This window comes from Prunus avium, chromosome 1, assembly GCF_965620075.1.
Source record: "Prunus avium chromosome 1, drPruAviu1.hap1.1, whole genome shotgun sequence".
Classification (NCBI taxonomy): domain Eukaryota; kingdom Viridiplantae; phylum Streptophyta; class Magnoliopsida; order Rosales; family Rosaceae; genus Prunus; species Prunus avium.
Genome location: NC_142284.1, coordinates 55,379,090 through 55,400,008, shown reverse-complemented (window position 1 = coordinate 55,400,008; position 20,919 = coordinate 55,379,090). Strand labels below are relative to the sequence as shown.

Sequence of the window (20,919 nt, the reverse complement as noted above, 5' to 3'; positions counted from 1 at the left end):
GGAAGAGAGGAGAGGCGAGTGGGTGAGGAGAGAAAAAGAGTCTCTGAAAGAAAAAAAAAAAGAAAAAAGAAAAAAACATGTGTCATTTTGTAAGAGGCCACCTTGTGAAACCAAAACAAAACAACAACAAAAAGTCTGTGAAACCAAAACACAAAAAAAACAAAAACAAAAACAAAATGTGTCGTTTTTTAAGAAGACCACATCTTGTATTGAGGAGGAATGGCTCCTGATATATCAGGAGCCAAGCATTGTCCATAAAATAACTAAACAAGGTGCTACAAAATCAGATAAGAATAATATAGCAAAAGGGACTTAAAACATCAAACAAGAGGCCCAAAGCATAAGAATATCCAAATTCCCTTCAATCCAAATTTTTTTGTTTTAGTTTTATTTATAAGAATCCCCCCTCTCTCATACTAGGAAACCTCATTTGCATCATTTTGCATCCATGATATTATTGATACCCAATATCTCACTCATCCCTTTCTTTGTTACAACGAAAGTGTGAACCCTGTACAAACCCATAAAGAAGCAAACTTGATGCATCAGAATGCAGAGCAAGAAAGAAAAGAAACAAAGAGGATTGCTTTGTGTACCCTAAAAGCCATTCTTTGTTTTCACTTCTACTCATACATCTTCAATTTCCCATTTGATAGTTCCAAATAAAACCCCATCTGAACAGAACCATCTAATACTTTTCAATCTCCCACCTCTCCCAATCAAACATGTCTCTGAGCCCACCTCCCGTAAGAGACATTGACATCAACAATGGCAGCACAACCTACCAGCTCTACTGGTGCTACCATTGCAATCGAACGGTGAGGATCACCTCCACCACCAACCCATCAGAGATAGTCTGCCCTCGTTGTTTTGGACAGTTCCTCTCGGAGTTTGACATGTCAATCAGGCCTAGAGATCTCCTAGACTACACCAACTTCGATCCTTCCCCAGAAGCTCGTTTGCTGGAAGCACTTTCTCTCTTGTTCGACCCTCCTATGGGGGCTTTCAACCATGGATTGGATGACCCAGAAGCAGATGCAAGGGAACGTCCCTGGTTTGGGCGACGCCAACTTGGTCACGAGGGAAGAGGCATGGGTACGTATAGTTTGAATATGAACAAATTCAATGGTGATCATGCACCTACTATGAAAAAGTGCGTTCCACAAAATAAATTGAGAATTGTTTAAAAATGTTTGACTACAATTTTTTTCGATATTTTATTATTTTATTTTAAACAGAAGCTGAAACCCAAGAGTCGAGGACAAATAGGGGCAGGCGACGCAACCCTAGCTTTGATGGTAGAGAGAATTGGGACCCAGAACCCGAACCCCGTGCTCGAAATCGTCCTAGGACTTGGATTATAGTCCGTCCCATCGAGGATCCTCCTAGTTCAATGGCCCCCACTCCCAGATCACGAGAAAATCCAATACTACCAGTGCCACGTGGAGTCGATCTTGAAAACTACTTTTTTGGGTCGGGTCTCCAAGGACTAATCGAAGAGCTGACCCAAGACGACAGGCCCGGCCCACCTCCAGTACCAGAAGCAGAAATCAACGCATTACCAACAGTGAAAATCACAGAGACCCATTTGAGCACCGACCCTTGTTGCCCAGTTTGCATGGAGGAGTTTAAAGTTGGCGCAGAGGCGAAGGAGTTGCCATGCAATCACATATTCCACAGCGACTGCATTGTTCCATGGCTGAGGCTGCACAACTCTTGCCCAGTTTGCCGGCTTGGGATTCCGGTTTGTGGCAACGGGTCGGAGGAGTCGGAGGGTTCGAATTATGAGAGTCGTCCTCGGAGGTGCTTGAGTTGGAGTAGACTGAGGTCTCTGTGGCCATTTCGAGCAAGGTATAGAAGAATTCAACCACAGGGGGATAATGAGCAACATAGTGCTGCTACTTCTGCTTCTAGAGTTGGTTAGTGTTGAATTCCCCAAAAGCTTATTCTAACAAAACATAATCAAACTATGAGTTTCATTCATGATTGTTATGTGCTTGATTTGTATATTGTTAGTTTAGAGTATCTGTACCTGTTACTACCAAAAAAATAACAAAGCTATTGCAACTCTCATTTCTTCAAGTCCATGTCTCATCTCTACTTTATTAGAAATAAACTGTTTTTTTTTTTTTAAACGACAGCTTTTGTTAGTTTAAATGCCTTCAATTTGATGATAAAGGTGGGCCATAATTCATTCTTTACGGAAGCTTTAAACTAACAAATGCAAATTTGCATATATTCATTCTTCATGCTGAATTCAAGTTTCGTTGCAGCTGAGCCATGGTGGCGTTCTTGCACTATTCTCTAAACCCGACGTGGCTGTCTAATTACTCTGGATCTGGACAACATTACATCAGAGATTCATGTTCCAATAATTTTGGAGGCTCTTGGCGCTCACCTCTATCTCTCAGGTGAGCAGAACAACGTAACCACCAGCACACATTTATGTTTCAGAATATTGGAATTATCACACACAACAGAAGCAAGGGCTTCCCAAAACTTGCTTAAAAATCAAACTGGCCACGTGTTTAACCCATAATAACTTATTCAGCAGGAGCAGACTGGTCCTTCACGTCGTAACTGACACTCAGCACTGCAGCAATAACCTTAAACTTTTCACCTAAATACCCTGTATCTAAAGCTCTGACTATTTGTCTGATATTGTTGTGAATGTCTTAACTATGTAAGTAATTAGATGTACATAAACAACAGATATACATAGATTCATGTTCTAATCCTCCAAATATGCTGTTTTGTAATTGAAAAAAAAACATAAATAATTTTGAAAATGAAGCATCCCAGACAGTTAAGATGGTTATGCCTATTCCATCGAATGTAGTAAAGAATATTTAGTATATCAGATCATAAAATGGATTGAAACCTGGAAGGAACATTGGAACAGTTTGATGCTGAACTCTAAAACAATCATCAATATGTACGCTTTGCATGATGGTGCACACCAGCATGAAACCCTTCAGTATATGCTGAGTTTTTGAACGTCATCTGCAAAAAAAAAAATGATCTTGTGATCATGGATTTGAACAATTCTTTCAAAAACTTCAGAATTGGGCATGCACCAATGACAGTAAACAGCCATGCCTCAGCATGCAATCCATGTGCTCTATAAAACTGCCATTACACACTAAGAGCTTTTAATTAATAGGCAATAAATGCTTCAGAATAGAGCATTCAACCATCAAAGCAAAATACATACAATGGTGCTCTCCAACTCTGCACGAAGATGGCTTCTGATACTATTTGATATTGCAGCTCCCAACTGTGGTCCGTGTTTCTTAATAGTCTCCTCAGTGGTCTGCATGACTTGATTCCATGAGCCAAACAAAGTACGGCAAAAGTTGAAACTCAAGAGAACCATAGTATTTTTCTAACCTCTGAAAGCAGTAATGCAGATGTTTTATCCAGTAAATCTTCAACCAACTTTCCAACATCTGTTACGGACTTTGATACATGAACACCATTGACTGGTTTGTCCTTAGTATTTTTTGCATTAGTGGATGGCTTAGTAGCATTTGCTGCATCACGAAAGAATATTTTACTGGTTAACATGAATAACAAAAAGGAAACACAATCTATACATACCCAGAATCCCTTAACAAGAAAATGCTAATATTTAAAAAAAAAAATCATAATCATTTAAATAAGCGGCTTAAATGTATAAATAAAATAATGCAATGGCGGTTTTATCATAAAGAATCAATAGAATAGAACAATATTGACAAGTATAATTCATCCGGGCCAGCCTTGCAGAGGAGAAGTTAATCTAGAATCAATTCTCATTCTATTTCTACATATCTACAATGAATTGCACTTTTTCTTGATATACCTGTACTTGTCGTTGACTTTTTACTGACCGAAACTGGATTTTCGATGGAACCTTTTGAGGAAGCTGCTGCTTCTGGAGGATCGGCCAACACTGTGGAACCGGATGGAACAAGAGAAGCAAGATCTGGCGGTTGATCTTTCCCAACTGAAGGGTTAGCCTGCATGAGCCGAATAATGTTTGAGGAAATGATCTAGTGTTCCTTAAACATTACTGACAAACTTAATTCTAATTACCTCCAAGTCAACATATGAGGGGTCTCTCCCAATTGATTTAAGGAACTTATCGAGATCATGGGTGCTAAGCGCTGGAAACAGAAAATTTTGTCATGAATCAGGGATAAACTTATTAAGAACAATAACATAAAATATTCATACTGAGTGCAGTTTCTGAAAAATCACACTTTCTTTTTTCTTTTAAAGATGTGGGTGACATGATTAAAAATTAAAAATTCAACAAATTATACCAGAATCAGAAAGTCTTCACAAACAATATATATATATATATATATATATATATTTTAGTAAAAAATGAAAATCCTGACACACAACATAGTAATACAGTGTAAATTCTAATTAAGGATGAAAAGCATAAGTTAACAAAAATGGAATGTTTCTCTAACACAGGAATTAAACCACAATAATTAAAACAATAAGATCAGGAGAAACTTTACAATTCAAAGTGTGTTCCTTGCCTAGACTATTCCTAACCTATCCCAAATAATGACTCATCCAGCTAATTTCCCGCAATTGACTTGGAACATCATGCTCAATCTATAAGAGACATCCAAGGTAAGACTATACGCATAATAGATATGAGGTTTATAAAGTGAAGAACCCACAACTAAACTAGTAAACAACATGAAAGTTCATCAGAATATACGAAAGAAGAGAAGACAAATATATCATTTTCGCTCATCAAAACCCTTATCACTTACAGATTGATGTGTCATTCGACAATGGGTGGAAGAAGCAATGTTCCTGACTTTTAAATTTTTGATCCAACAACAGAGAGACATGCCTTCACCGAAAAAAAAGAAGACAGAAGTCAACAAAAGAAAAAGATATGAAAAAAAGGAGTAAAGTATCAACATGCACAGGCTAAATAACATTAACTCCGCTGGAAAGAAAGTTATTCCCACCACCTAAAATGGTAATGCTGGTCATGGAATATTTTCCCACAAAATCAAAATGGTCAGAATTACGACTTTTATTCAGTCAATTGTTGATTAATGTAAAATTACATAGGCAAAACAACATCAATCAAATGGTAAGAAGTAACTGATTCAAATCATTTCACAAGCTTTATAACTTCAAGGCCAAGAGTAACAAATGATAATACGTGAATGAAATATCAAGAAGAGAACCATATATAATTTTAATATCTTAATTAAATGAAAGGGTAATGTATACCGTGCAGATTCATTCACCAGCGAAAATGGAGTAACACAACCCAGTGGGACCTTGCAATAAGAAACAGAATAGGAAAGGAAATTACATATTACATGACATTTTTCGTAATAGCATATCTCTTTTTGTTTTTTTAAATATACATATGAAATATAGCCAATAAATTCAAAAGCATAAGCTGACATGCCAGAAGATCTTAGAAATCAAAGAATCAATATCATTTTTAATCTGATTAAATTGAAGATTAGCATATGCCAACCTGAAGTAATTCTCCGAGTGCTTCTTCAGGAGCCATTCTCAAACCACCTTTTCCCAAACCAAGCCTTATAGATAGAACTGCTCAGCTTTCAAGTTGTAAATAAAGCTTAGAAATGTTCAGGCACACTCCAAATGGTACATAAGTAAAAAATCATTTATATGATAGCTCAGAACCACTAGTTTGTGACATTCAAAATGCTGATACATAACACAATGATCAGAATCAGGAATACGTGCATACCTTTCAGATCTACTTTAGTATCTGCCAAAGCAGAAACAATATAGAACCTGTTCTTCTTGTCCTGCATTTAATTAAGAAACAAAAAACTTTAGGTGCTGTTCCGCACAGTGGAGAATGGAAGAGAACAAAAACTGAAAAATTTACTATTATGCAATGCAAATGCTGTTTCCCAAAGTATTAGAATACGATACCTTCAAGAATAAATTTTTACTCAGTCCACCTCCCAGATGTCCAACATATTTCGCCTGATGGAAAAATCATATGCTTGCCTCAGAATACATAAAACAATTGACACAAAAAGATGGAAGATAAATTTTTTTTCCCCTTTCTTTTATCTTCTTTTACCTGAGCCTCAACTGTCAAAACAACAGGATGTTCATACTGGGAAAAACCAATTTGAAGCTCCTAACAAAACCAACAGTATAAGTTAGTTCCAGGAAATTAAAGAGATGCAGCAGTTAAAGTTTAAAAACATAGCCATACGCAACAATGCAAGCACATTCTAGTATCAGAAAACAATTTTCTCTGTAGTTTCAGAAATTCACATCTTTAGCTTTTCATTCACAAGATGAACCAAATGCAACTCCAATATATATAAGCCCAAATAGTTGCTCCACTAAGTATCAAATTGTTACCAGACGCTTATATCTTATGATTTGATATACTCTGAACCTCAAAGACATTGAAGCAACCACAGTAAATAGAAACTGTTGCAAGCTATGAAATTGTTTATCATCACAGCTAAACAAGGCATGGAAGAGTGCTTAGCAAAAATATGGAATTGTAATAACTTTCACTATTCTTCACAAACTTCATCTGGGTTCTTTTGGTTAACACTCAATATATGGCCTATCACATAAATTGTAAAGAATCAAAGACGCCCGTCAACGACTGTGACTATTCTAATTCACCTCGAATATTGAACTCTTACGCAAAGCAAAGAATTCCCAGATCAAATTCAATGGCATAGTCCAATATACAGAGAAGTACACTAAAATGAAACACCCAGAGAGAGAGAGAGAGAGAGAGAGGGAAGGTAGAACCTTTAAACGAGCAAGCAACTGTTCCTTGGAAAGACCCATAATTGCTTCACCGGTTTTGCAGAGCCAAAGCCAAACCAGAAAGAGTTTGCAAATAGAAGACGGCGATGAGGCGCAGAACCAGATTGTGTGCTCTTAACTCGGAGTCGGGTTGTCAAGATTATTCAAATGGGTTCCTGGATTGGAATTTGATGAGAATTTAGGCCCCGGAAAGGCTACGATGAGGAGGGTGCCCAAGCCCAATACATATTCTTCTGCGTTATGGTTTGGTTTGCTTAACAAAGGCCTCAAAGAGTGTGGGCCTTTGAGCTAGAGCTTGTTCTTCTCATTAGATGCAAGCGATATTGCAGGATCAATGATTCGAACACATAATCTCAATTTCAGGTACAACTGCTCTTAACCACTTGAGTTACAAACCGTTTGTTAGATCACTGTAAGTAAATAATTAATGAGTAATGCTATTTGGACACACAACATTGACACACTTAATTGACACCCGCTGATGTGTCAATGTATCATTCGCTGAACAGAAAACGAGGAGAATGTTGTGTGTCCAAATAGCATTACTCATAATTAATAATATTATTTCTCACTTATTATTACTTACTTAATTTCTTTACACTCAATCTCTCAGATTATTAATAATTAATGTGTTGTTTTGGATGCAAAGAGACATTTGACTGAACGCGTTAATGAGCTGGGCTTTGGGGTGAAAAGCTAAACATCATTTTCAACGCGTCAAATGTATCAAATGAGCTGTATGAGTAAACCATGTACGCATTGAGTTTAGCTAAGCATAGAACACCAGTAATGAAATGCGCAAGGGGTTTGTAACTCAAGTGGTTAAGAGCAGTTATCCTTACATCTAAGGTCATGCGTTCGAGTCCCCCTTTCCCAATATCGCTAGTAAGCCATGTATATAAAAAAATTGGTAATGAAATGCCACATCTATCGGTCCAAGTTTAGAGCCCTTAAAAAAATTTGTATGTTTTTATGGTATTGCGAAATCTGTATATTTGTGGCTTAAACAAACCCTTGAATTGATTCTCCAAAACTAAAAAATAGAAAAGAAAGAGGGACAAACACTGGAATTAATCAATCAATTATCAATCTTCATTTGGTTTTGTCCTAATGAGGCCAACCCTAAATCATTGAAGTCATGCCAATGTTGGATCTGACCCCCATGAGGCTACATATTGAGCAACATCATAATTAATCATTCTAATTAAGAAAAACAAAGGGCATCTCCCTCAATGATCATTAATTAGGTTAAGATTTTCAGAGCCAATGAAGGATCAACCAAAACAAATCCCAAATTACATAAAATGGAATCAATTAGAACGAAAATATAAACAAAGAACAAAAACGACAAACTTATTGATCAACATTCAACACCCAAATTTTGTGTCATTAGTTTTTAATTGTTTTGGTCTAAAGTGTCATTAGCTCGTATAACCCAAAAGAACAAATTTTTTTTTTTTTTTTTGGAAACCATGAGATGAGATCACATGTTGTGTCGTGAAATGTAGTTCAAGAGAATTGTCATTTAGGGCTGATCATGTGCCTCCAATTTTTATATAAATGGGTACAAAACAATGCAGTGACCCAAGGTGCTGAATTTAATTTTTGAGGGCCCAAAATGCCCATATTATAATTTCTAATAATATTAAGAAGTTATAGCTAAAAAAAACACATATTTCCAAAATGGTTATGGCCCATTGAGAAGTTTGTGAAGAGACCAAATACAGTGTAGAGGGAAACAAATGAGGATGGGACCCCATGCTGTGATCTCTCTCTCACTCACCCACTGCTCTTTTGGACAGATCATGTGCAATCTTGGGTTGAACCACTACCTCCAAACACTTGACCAGATTCAACTTTTGCTCACAAAGTGTCAAATTTGTCGATTCACTCTGTTTTGATTGGACACTTCCTTTTCTGAGAATAACTTTGTAAAGTTGTTCGAGTAAGTGCTAAAAACGTCTGGTTAAAAAATGACATGTTATAGCTATCATTCAAACAAATTGTTCAGTCATTCGATATTATCACATAAGAAAAACAGTTTCACACACATTGAACTCAGTTTGTTATGTTTTCATATTGTTAACCCTCGAATATAATTTTAAACACATTTTATTTTTATTTTTTTCCAAACAAAGAGAGTTTTATTAAAAACGAATAGCAAGGTTTACATCACTAGCTAAAATATCAAAAATTCACTCAAGTCATACTTGGTCCCAAATGTGATTACCTCCTACTTTAGACACAAAGGCCGCAACCTCATGCTCTGCCTTATTACACTGACGGGGAGTAGCTATAAAAACAACATATTGGAGCTTGCCAGCAAGCATCTTAATGTCAAACACAATAGCTTCTACCGCAACATCTACTTGACGCTCATCCCGGAACATCTGAATCAATTGCATTGAGTCAAATACAAATTCACTTACTCAATAGTAATATGATAATATTAACATGTTAGACTGTGTGTGACAACAAAATTGGAAGGCAGTTTTAAATGATCATTAGGATTCTCCAATTGAAACTTGGGCATAATAAGCTATGACTCAGATATTATGGGTTGGCACATTTCACATGTAGTTTGACTTATTCTTTGAATCAAAGTAGCTTCAAGTTCACAACAACACTGTTTATCATATGACTTGCATCAGAATTTTTAAGAGTACCAATACCCTTTTGCGGGTGCTAACTGGTGAAATCCCATTCTTTTTGGCTCTGTTATTAAGGCCATGGGATTGGGTCTCTCCCTTTTCTCATCAGATTGATTTCCCCAAGGAGCAAAATAAAAGAAAAAGATATTGTTCCTTCAGATGAAAACAAATTCAGATGGTTTCAAGTTTCCACAACCTCCTCCTGCTCCCAACTGAGATAGGCATCTGTGAGCTGACACTTCCATACACAATCAATGAGCCTCCCGCATGAGACAAGAGACATAACATGGGAGGAGTACATAGATGAAATTGGAAAGAATATAAAAGAAAAAATTTCCACTTCTTATTCAATATATTGATGTATATGTAAGACCATTGACAACAATTGCATAATATTACACACTTAATTTGCATTTATTGATAATACATAAATCAAATATAATACAATATATCTTTTTTTATAATAGAAACCCATGTGATGAGATAGAGTCCAAAAAAATGTCTCAATCTCCCTTTGGAATTTCTTCACCTATCTCACTCACTCATATTATAGAATGTAAAATTTGTGTCACTGTCAGTAAAATCTCCACGCAAATGGCTTGGAAGATCATGAATGAATTTGAATTTGGATTAAAAAAGAATAATATCAATTGGGTGCATCAGCAGAAGCTCCACAAGGGAATATCACTTTCCTCATAGAAGTCATAAATCATGGGTGGATCGAAGAAGGCGCCATTGAACATTTGGTCAATGTATTTTGGGGATTGTAGGCCATCATCAAAGTTGTTCCATGGTTCCATGCTAGACATTGGTAATTGATCAATTGCCTGTTGGTGATGATCATAAGTAGGAGTGTAGGGCTCAAATGACCCCATCAGTGATGACATGTCGTCGTCTAGGAGATTATTGGACGGGGACGAAGACATTGATGGGGAGGAGACCAAGGATGAAGATGAAGAAGATTGAGGAGGGGGTGAGGGCGGGGAGGCAATATTTGTGGTGGTTGGGGTGGTGGCATTATCAGTGGCAAAACTATTGGCAGCAGCTGCAGCCACCCTCTGGATGGACTTAGGGGACATAATGGTAATTTCCCGAGGGATAAAATGAGAGGAGGCAGTGGAGGGGAAGTTGAGGTTGGCTGAGGAGCCCTTGAGGCACAAGAGGGCAGCATCATAGGCTCTGGCTGCTGCCTCTGCTGTAGAATATGAACCCAACCATATTCTTGTCTTCTGATTTGGGGCTCTAATCTCTGAAACCCATGAGCCCCAGCTTCTCATTCTCACTCCCTTGTACTTCTTCTTCTTGCATGCTGATGAAGATGCTGATGTTGATGATGTTTTGGATGATGGCTCTGGCTTTGATGTCTCTGTGAGCTGAACCCTTTGCTCTGTCTTCACCATGGCTGATAAGAAAACACAAAGCCTTTGTTGATGAACTTGGAGATTTGGATCAAACCAGTGTTTTGCTGAACAAATTAGGGCAACAAGATCAGTGAACAAAGGTGTTTGATATTTTTGTTTTCTGTTTCTGTGACTTGTTTTTGATACTTCTTGTGCAGCTGAAGAAATGAATGAATGTGATGGGAACTCAATGGGATGGAGGAAAGGTTGCTGCTATTTATAGATGCGCGTTTGGGCTAAAAAAGCTAACACACAGCCAGGATCTCTCTAGCTAGTCAAAGAAAACAGTATGGCTCTAAAATGCTTTTTAAAAAAAAAACAAAATGGGTGACAGATATTACCAGTTTTATATAAAATAAAAATTATTATTTATCTCTGAATTTACTTTTCTGTCTTTTTTCAGTCAAAATACTCCACATGGTCTAAATTTATTGTGGGTAGTGAAAGATTGTTTCTTAAAGATTAGAAAGAAAGAAAAAAAAGATATTTACATTTACATTTTTAATTTGCTGGCAGTTGCTTTCTTAGGCTCAAATCAGAAAAAGCCTTCGACTTTAAAAGTGTAAATTTTTTCCATCGTCAACGAATATGGCAACCTGGACTGGGATCCATAGGCTGAAATCAGAAAACCAGCATGGAAAGTTTTCTTAATTATTAAAAGTAAATGACTGTTTCTTTCTAGAGAGTTTTTGACTTCCACAACAAGTCACCCCTTCTGTAAGTTGACACCCAACAAATATTACTTAGCAAGTTAAGCACCCACTAGTGTAGGTCCTATGTTCGAGTCTTAACATCAGTGTAGTGCGTGTAAGTTTAGCATATTATCGTCATTTTTAATAAGAAATGTCCTTAAAAAAAGTGAACCCAGAAAACGAAACCAAGGGCAAAATGGTAATTGCACATCCATGTTTAGTTTAAGGCATCATATCTTAATAGAGTGAGCATGATGTAGGTGATGCAATAATGCATAGAGAAGAGATCAGGGAGAGAGAAACATAGGATTCTTTTCTAAAAAGAGGCAACTTCCAGGATCCGCAGCTGATGCTTATAAACAATTATAAAATAACCAGTTTCATAATTTGGGCTGTGAAACACAAAACAAAATGTTCATATATATTTTTTTAATTACCAAAAAGAGAGAGTACGTAGTTTCATTATATAAATATTAAACACAAAAACTAAAAAACGTACGCGCAGTCTACAGTAAGTAAGTCATTGCAGATGTAATATATACAGACACACACACACAGCTGTAACTTGTCTGTCTTGCAGAGCTCTAAAACCGCGTCCCATGGCCCTCCTCCTCCTCCTCCTCATGCAAAAATATATAGAATTAAAAGTACAAACTTGAATTTAATAAAATTAATTAAACTCTCTCTCTCTCTCTCTCAACTGTTTGATGGCTACGCCTGCATGTCTTGACTTTGCTCTCTCTCTCTCTCTCTCTCTCTGTTTTCTTCGTTCAATGCCTAAAATTTTGAGTTATTCGATTTGGTACGGCCACAAACCAAAAACAGCAACTACAACTTTATTTTACTTTGGGCTAAAGATGCCAGCATGCACACACCACCACACCACAGGCATGGAGTGATGACGATGTGGCAACCAAACACACGCTCTTTTTTTTGAAACAAACATTTAACTTTTGAAAGGGCTAAGAGACCAAGCAAGGGCCATTTGCCTCCCTTTGCAAAGCAGTGCTCTTTTCTCTCATGCAGCATGCAGATACTATTTTATTAGCTCTTTCCAGCAAACTTGTCTCCATTGTTGTCAGGTTATCTCTCCAGTCTCTACTCCACCAAAGACTCTTAATTTACAAGAATTGTAATGAGCAATCTATCCAATAATCCCTTTTCCAAAGTTTAACTAAGATTAATGTCAATCGGGGGAGTACGTAACTGCAACATACATACTTTTAACAATGTTCTTTTGTTATGTATAATATGTTATATTGTTATACTGTCAATTTAAGTCATGAATTCGAATAAGAAAAGCTAAATAAAAAAAGAAGTTGATTTTAAAGTGTTTTAACTTGAGAAAGTCAGGGTCAAAATGTAGGTCCAAATCAGGGTGCAGTTGTGTTAATAAACTGCCCACATGTAACCCCTAACATCATGTACAGTTAGTTCTAGGTTATATATGCGACTATTGTGAACGGGGGTTTTCATGCTTTTCCACAAACCACCCTGTCCATGTGATCTCTAAAGACTTGTCAAGTAATCTATGCAGCTAGCTAGCTACTTTTCTCATTTGCAGAAACTAAGGAGACCAAATTAATTAATATACTTTTTTCTAATTCTGAAATCTGAAATATTATTTGAGAGAGAGAGAGAGAGAGAGGGGCTTAGGCTTTCTTGAATGTTGAGTTGAGCAGCAGAATTGGTTTGTCCCAATGATAATACATGTGTGTGAAAAGAATAGTGTCGTCAATCCGTACAAATCCCCCTCTCCCTCCTTCCCATTTATTTATTTTTTGAGTCGTTCACACACTTAACATAATCATGTTAGCATTAAAGGCATCTCCTTTCTTAAAATGGATCAGCATTTTATTTTATTTTATTTTATTATATATAAAATGTATAATTTACCACTCACGAAAATATTCATTAATTTTGATAATATTATATAATTATAAATCAGGTGGGGTGACAGTATGATTCTCCATGAATAATGTCCCCATATTTTTAAATGACGACTCTCACATGCCAATCCCACACCCTCTCATCTTTCTTTATTTTCAATTTGTCAGAAATCCTGGAAAAAGCATAGACTTATTTGTTTGGTTGGAAATTAGAAGGAAATTTCGTCACTATTAAAAGCTCATCATCCCATGACTTAAATTTGTTTTGACCCAACTAGGTTAAATAGGGTTTATTATTCCACCAAGTTCACCTACTGATTAAAAATAAATAAATGATAGAGAATGTCAAAGGTAAATTTATTTGACATTATATATGATCCTCTTACTAGGAAGCTGCGTTTCAGATGGGAAAGCATGACTTCACATCAATTTTGTTGGTCTGGATGTGAGTTGTCTTCAATATTCATCATCATGGAACGATGTGACTTCAAAATAAGCATTCAGATTAGATGAGCAAATACATGACTTCACACTTACAATTATTTTGTTTTGTTTTACATTATGGGAGACTGGGAAATTTTTATTATTTTATATATATTTTTCACTTTTTAAGGTTATTAAGTACCAGTCAATATTTCTATGTTTGGAACTAAAGTCTTTTGACACCCGAAGACAAAGTAACCTCTTTATTAGTCAATATATGGAAGACAAATACATCTATCAACTTCAAAACTTAGCTTGGAGCTCACTACCCTTTTGTAAGAACACTGTTTGGCTCCTTACATTCTTATACAAATATAGTATTAATTCATTAAAAGTCCGAAAATAAAAGTTTCTACGGATCATATCATGTATCCGTAGGTAAGCATAGATCTATCTTTCCTGCAAGTAGTTCAAGTGGTTAAGAGTATTTACTCTTGTACATGAGGTCCTAATTTCGATTCCCCTTCTTCCAATATCGTTTGTATATAAATAAATAAATAAATAACTTATCTTCCTAAGTAAGGAGTGAAATATTTTTCTTTTGTTATATATGCATCCAGATGATTCTAACTACCAACCAAAATATATGAATGAAGATTCATTGCTTCTTTCCTTATCTATATTCTATCTCTTAACTGGCATACACCGTACCAAATGGCTCTCGCTTTCCGTACTTTGCATATCAATGAAAAAGACGTATCTAATACTAAAATCCCGCATTAAATCGATGCAGGTCGAGCCCCGAGGAGGTAGGGACCAAATTGGTTGAGGCCAAAAGAGTTAAACATCACACTACTGTTGGTTTAATATACATACATATATAAACTACGAGAAATGACTGCTTCACGAACTGTGAATCTGAATTATCGATCGATCGCTCGCTGTTTGAGTATTCAAGTAAGTATGTGTAGTTGAAATTCATAGTCTGACAAGATAAATATTTATCTATTTAACACGAGTCTGTAAACTATAAAGATATATAATATGAGGAAAGAGGATTGGGTTTATGATGAGAGGAGGGATGGGCATAGCCGCATAGGAAAGTGCAGTGAAGGTTTGCGAAGGTGGGAGTATGTTGGATAATGAAGAGGCAAGATCCATGTGGGTGCATAACATAAGGTGTAAATCAAAAGAATCAAATCCCCTGTTTTGGTATCTATATGAAAGTTCCAGGAAAAGGATTCAAATTCAATCGACCACCATATCCACAAAATCTATAATATAATGGCTTACGTAAATGAGTAATTAAATGTTTGGTGGATGTTTTTTAGTGCACCAAATTATAGTCCAAAGAGAGAGACAAAGTTGTTGACTTGATATCATATTACAGCTAGCTAGATATAGAGAGCATGATAGCAACTAATCTTTGATGAGGTATGCATGTATGTAAGGGACTGTGTTATCCAAAAAGGCATGAGGTGTGAGGTGTGCAGCTTTCAATTCCAACTAGTGCTTTAAATGTATTTGAGCATGGCATGTCCCAAGTCTCGATGTGATGTAATTTGGAGCTAAAATCTTTCGTGTACTAGTAGCAGCATTAAGATTCAAGTTGCTATCCCATTTAAATAATTAGTCAAGTGAACTTGGTTGGAGCCTTGGTGGAGCTATAAATGACCACAACCATCACTCTGGGCTCTGGCCTAGCGGGTTTGGCAACTGGTCTCTTTTGATTGAGTCTTTCAACATTTATGGGTGGTGGTGACCCAATTCTATACTTAGTCGGCTTTTGAAACTTTGACACCTATGGTTAGTGATGGAAACTTGTACTTACTTAACCGGCTTGTAAGAGAAGGGTGCTCAAGATACACTATTCTTCCAAGTAGCTTTGGGAGTTTCCGTGACAGCTCGAGTTTCTTTTCTTTCTTTAACATATTAAATTTGTGTTTTGAGATAATTTATAGGGGCATAAAATTGGAACTAATTTTATTTCTCAAGTGATGAAATGAGCGTTTTGGAAGCGGTAATAGAAACACAAGTCTAAAAACTGGGGAAAGACTCACCTTATTAATTTTGTCTTTCATTTTCATCTAATCCAGATCCAGATAATTGAAAGAGAGAAGACGAATTTCCCCTTCATCTAGAAAGGCAAATAAGTTGAACCAGAAACAGTGCCTATAATAAAATCAACGATTAAGAGACATCTTCAACAATTCGTATCACTAACGTGAGGCATGACATTGACATGTACATAGCATGACAAACGAACACCATCTGCTAAACACTTTATTTAATTTCCAACCAATAATAACACAAGCTCTGGTTCATTGAACAAAAGTAAAAACGCCATACTCGACTGTGACTTCAGCAATAATATATGCCATATATTAATTTGTAATCCCTCTTATTCAATCACATACATCGTTTCAAGGAATGTACAATAAATGTCATTACAGCAAGACACAATCACAGCAACAACAAGAACGTCCAGGGCATCTAGATTGGCGGATTCAGGACTTTTATTCAGTGTGGACAATTTATAGAAAATATTTGCAAAGCTTGATCAGGACGATTTATAATAATTTGTAAAACTGTTCAAGCATATTAAACCAACAACTTCACCTTTCAGATGACGCTCGCTTTGAATCCACCCCCGAGTGCCCCGAGTGCAAAACGCCACTTCAAAAGGTGCAGCACTACTACCATGGCAAGTTTAATATGCAATCATTGTTCTCTCCATTTAATACTGTGGTAGCTATTCAGATATTTCCACAAAGGAACTCAAAGCACTGATTACAGATTCATATACTTTTATGCCCTTCAAGAATACGGTATCCTTTAGGAACTGCAAAAAAAAAGAGATGAGTGAGTCAGGAAGATAATTTGATAATAAGCGCATGTTAAAAAGACTGGTAACAATACTGAACCTCGTTATGGTCATGAAGTAAGATGGGAGTATTCGTCATTGGGGAGAAACCAAGAGTAGGAATGCCCTGCTGTCTCATGAATCGTGCATCGGTAGTTGATGCCAAGATTTCAGGCTTTGCAAGTTTGCCTCCAGCCGATGCGATAGCTTGTTTGAAAACAGACCACCATGGATTGGAATCATCGGTTGGTGTTGCTAAAGGGCGACCCCTAAAGTCTCTAGTTGGTCCTTTCTCAATTAGCTGCCATATAAAGTAAGTCATTAGTCATTTCTCATTTATGCTCCTGTTAGTTGCAGAGAAGATAGAGGAAACGAAGAGAATATTCAGATCAAAGAAAAAAAAGACAGCATAGTGGTCATCAACAATACATTTGAAACTCGAAACCTATTTTTGGCGCTCTGAAAAGATTATGCATATGGATTTGGATAAGTACAGGAAAATATGCAATAACAAAAATAAAAGGGTTTGGCTCCTATGACCAAACCCCATAACGCAAACCTGATTTAGTGATTTAATTGTAGAGCAGAATGTTATAGAACTGGTCTCAGATGATATCTTTCAAATAAGATAAAGAAAAAAAATCTCATACCCAAAATGTTTCAGGTAGATTATTAAATGTTAACAGAGGCCATTATACAGAATCAGCTCTCTTTCAAGCTGATGCAACGACGACAAGTAGCCATTTACCAGCCATAGGAAAGTTGTAATATTGGTAACCGCGTGAGGAAATTACGATAAGTAGTTGCCATATTTGTTGTTTACCCAAATCAAAGTTCAGCACATTTTCTAATTTGACGTCCGACTTTAATACCGATTTCCAAGTGAAAAGCCTTAGACATGGTAGCTCACTATCAGTAAAGATGATAACCAGAGATGAACTGCTTGAATTTCATAGTCTGAAAAACTGGTTTTGAAATTTAGCATATCAAATCTTGAGAATCTATTTCACAGCCTGCATGCAGGGTTTATCTTCTAATCAGATTCATGCTAACTAATTTGCAGAGAAACATATAATTAAGTTGATGGAGTATTGTATTTAACAATGGAATTAGAAATTAGGTTATCTACACATAAATTCCTAACTCCTATAATTTCACATTATACTAAATGAATGAAAAATTCCTATCTCCTATAATTTCACATTATAGTAAATGAATGAAAACACTGAAGAATCCATGCACAAACTCAATAGACAAAATCAATGAAACTGAACAGAGCCAAAAAGTTCACCTGGTATGTCAAATTCCTCGCCTCCGGTGCCCACTCCTCAGCAATCCTCTTCCTAACAAGCTCGGGGTCCACAGTAGGCGGTATTCTTATATCAAACCCGGCCTCGGCCTCCGAAGGCTGCACATTCATCGCAAACCCCTACACAAGCATACAATCAAACACCTTATGATCAAAACACCAAATGACCCATCACAACACAAACAAACACGCAATAACCAGTACTTCAAACTCACATCGCCAGAAGCAATCCCAGATTTCAAATAAACCGGATTGACCGAAATAACCTCCGAAAGGGCGGCCTTCCCGGCTTTGACCACATCGAACTGGGCCGCCCGAAACCGAGTCATAACCTCAACGCTCTTCATCAAATTCTCCATCGCTCCATTGTCGTACAATCTGGACCCGTGCCCGGGAGCGCCCTTCGCCTTGACGATCAAATTCCACGGAGTCCGATCGGCGTAGAAAACCCTAAACTCGTCGCCAGGGTTGGCCTGGCCTTCGTCCAGCATAAACCCGACGTTCAAATCCCGAAACTCCTCGGAAGCCGCGAACTTGGCGACGCCGTCCAGGCCGCCGATCTCCTCGTCGGGGACGAAGGACAGGTGGACGGTGCGGATTGGGACAAAGTCGGCGGCTTTCAGGTTTCGGATGGCCTCGAGGTACTGGATGGCGATGCACTTGTCGTCCTGGGCCCCACGGGCGAATATGCGGCCGTCTGCGGTGCGGTGGGCGGAGAAGGGGGGGTGGGCCCACTTGTGTGACTCGGCGGGGACGGAGTCGAGGTGGGAGTTGAGGAGGAGGGAGGGGAGGGAGGGGTGGGAGCCAGGCCAGGTGAGGAGGAGGAGGGGCTTGGATTTAGAAGGCGTGAAGTGGAGGGTTTGGATTTGGAGGTTTAGGGTTTGGGCTATGGCGGTGAGGAAGGAGACCGGGGCGGTGTAGTTCGGGTTCGGGTGGGCCGTGTTGATCCGGAGGTAGTTTTGGAAACGACTGATGGGCGTGTCGTGTTGGTGTTGTTGTTCTGAGTGGGCCCCTCCGGTGGCGGCGAGTACGAGGACGATTGCGAGTGTGAGGAGATGGTTGGACATGGTGGCGGTGGTTGGGGGGGCGTGGCCAATATAACAGTAATTACCGGTTTAGTCGTTTGCGTTCAGTAACTCTACAGTCACTTCAGCTCTACATTTTGTGTTTTTGGTTGGCGCGCTCCTCGACAAAATAATAAAAAATTAACTGTGTCTGATGGATTCGGCCTTAGGATCAACTAAAATGCAATAATTTTTAGAATTCTGCTCCGATTTTTCATATTTTAATGTGCTTAAATCTTGGGATTAAACTTTTTTCATATTAAGCAGATAATACAAAAAATTAAGGTCCATATTTGTTGGGTAACGTTTTTGGCACTTTAATTTTCCCTTCTAACACACGTATGTAGTACTTATACAAAGACTATATATAATTGTAAGGGATTTATAATTTAAGTGGTTAAGACTATTTTCAATCATGGGCCACATAGGTTAAATATAGCTCTAAAATAATACAAAATTCATCTCCAACCATGGGATAAAAACAAATTTGGAGGGCCACATTTAGTTACTTAGCCCTCTAACCAGGCCACTTGTAGCCCAGCTATAGCCCATACCAAATTTTCTTGTGGGCCTAATACATGTGCTTTTCAAGAAGAGAAAGTATCACGCATGGGTGTGAGTACATAACATCTTGTGCAACTACAAATCCAAAGGCTAACATTAAAGCGCAATGACATCATCAATGACGTTAGCTAGCCTTTTTATTTATTTTAAAAATAGCTTTTTTAAATGTATTTAAATACGCTTTTTTTTAAATTAAAAAAAATGGATTTGAAACGTTACTTTTTTTTGTTACAAATTCTATCACATTCTCTACTTCAATTGGATTTGAAACATTACCTTATTTTATTGCTGACTCCTACAAAGCCTAGGTTTTCATAGCAATACGATATATATTATAACACATAATCTATTTCAATAATTTTTTAATATATGATTTTGGGCCAAAATCTAAGGCTTTATATATTGGACCATATGTTTATTAAGCCTTGGGCCTTGATATTTTCAATGTAGGAGAGGTTTTGGGCTAAAACCTTGAAGGCTTTACTTATTTAGGGTTCTGAGTAGGGAGTTTGCATGCAAAATATTAGCCAGTGTCTTATTTCTATTGGCAAAGTGTTTGGCTAGATGGGTGAAGAAAACACTTAGTGCATCTCTACCCATGTAGGCTAAGAGCATTTCCAGCAACAAACCCTTGCCATGGCAAGGGGGGCTAGGGCTGACACTATTCACGTGAATAGTGGTTGCCCTTGCCTTTTTTAGCTATGTGTGTTTTCAGCAATCAAACCCTTGCCATGGCAACTACTATTCATTTTTTTTGTTTTTTTCACAATTTTTTTTACTTAAACAATTATTTTGGATAATATTTTCGGGTAAGATTTTTGGGTTCCTACGTGTCAATACTATTCATATCAGATAAGATTTTCGGTTTCACATTTCAGATAAATTTTAGATAAATTTCAGATACATTTCAAAATTCAAATTTCAGATACATTTCAAAATTCAAATGTCAGATAAATGTAAAATTTCAAATTTCAAATGAATTTCAAATTTCAGATAAGATTTTCACCCTCTAAAATTGCGCCACGTGTCATCTATATCTGCCTAAATTATTCTATAAAACCAGAGGCTCACCTTATACCTCCCACACCATAACTTCTCTACATTTCCATTTCTCATATTTTAGATTTCAATCTCCATTCTCAATGGAAGACATGGAAGAGGTTTTGGAGAGACAAGAGCGAAAAAATTAGAGAAAGAATGCGTAGAAGAGCTGCAAGCAAGAGGGTGCAGAGAGAACTAGATGAGCAACTTGGC

The 20,919-nt window shown here is 37.3% G+C and overlaps 4 protein-coding genes across 6 annotated transcripts; 1 reads left to right on the top strand and 3 right to left on the bottom strand.

The window, feature by feature from the left end:
* The first annotated feature begins 601 nt into the window (after positions 1-601).
* LOC110753904 (RING/U-box superfamily protein) lies at positions 602-2,880 on the top strand. 3 transcript variants are annotated; one of them, XR_015833016.1, is made up of 4 exons: positions 602-1,095; positions 1,239-1,919; positions 2,274-2,411; positions 2,555-2,880. XR_015833016.1 is itself a non-coding variant. In XM_021954891.2 (3 exons), exons 1-3 carry the CDS (start codon positions 726-728, stop codon positions 2,306-2,308), a joined length of 1,086 nt encoding a protein of 361 aa, XP_021810583.1. In that variant the 5' UTR covers positions 602-725; the 3' UTR covers positions 2,309-2,880. The 3 variants fall into 3 exon arrangements, 1 of the variants encoding a protein (XP_021810583.1); XR_002526214.2 differs by having other exon boundaries at positions 2,552-2,880; XM_021954891.2 differs by having other exon boundaries at positions 2,274-2,880.
* On the bottom strand, positions 2,685-6,950 carry LOC110753916 (YbaK/aminoacyl-tRNA synthetase-associated domain-containing protein). Its single transcript, XM_021954906.2, has 12 exons — positions 6,793-6,950; positions 6,095-6,154; positions 5,941-5,994; positions 5,750-5,810; positions 5,510-5,586; positions 5,254-5,303; positions 4,779-4,861; positions 4,078-4,148; positions 3,845-4,001; positions 3,391-3,533; positions 3,215-3,313; positions 2,685-3,003 (listed from the first exon to the last, which is right to left on the bottom strand). Exons 1-12 carry the CDS (start codon positions 6,829-6,831, stop codon positions 2,929-2,931), a joined length of 969 nt encoding a protein of 322 aa, XP_021810598.1. The 5' UTR covers positions 6,832-6,950; the 3' UTR covers positions 2,685-2,928.
* A 2,832-nt stretch (positions 6,951-9,782) lies between these two features.
* LOC110753571 (ethylene-responsive transcription factor ERF012-like) lies at positions 9,783-11,049 on the bottom strand. Its single transcript, XM_021954504.2, has one exon. The coding sequence runs from the start codon at positions 10,859-10,861 to the stop codon at positions 10,121-10,123; it is 741 nt and encodes a 246-aa protein (XP_021810196.1). The 5' UTR covers positions 10,862-11,049; the 3' UTR covers positions 9,783-10,120.
* A 5,176-nt stretch (positions 11,050-16,225) lies between these two features.
* On the bottom strand, positions 16,226-19,281 carry LOC110753256 (Peptidase M20/M25/M40 family protein). Its single transcript, XM_021954124.2, has 4 exons — positions 18,253-19,281; positions 18,020-18,157; positions 16,790-17,029; positions 16,226-16,707 (listed from the first exon to the last, which is right to left on the bottom strand). Exons 1-4 carry the CDS (start codon positions 19,102-19,104, stop codon positions 16,618-16,620), a joined length of 1,320 nt encoding a protein of 439 aa, XP_021809816.2. The 5' UTR covers positions 19,105-19,281; the 3' UTR covers positions 16,226-16,617.
* Positions 19,282-20,919: the final 1,638 nt, after the last annotated feature.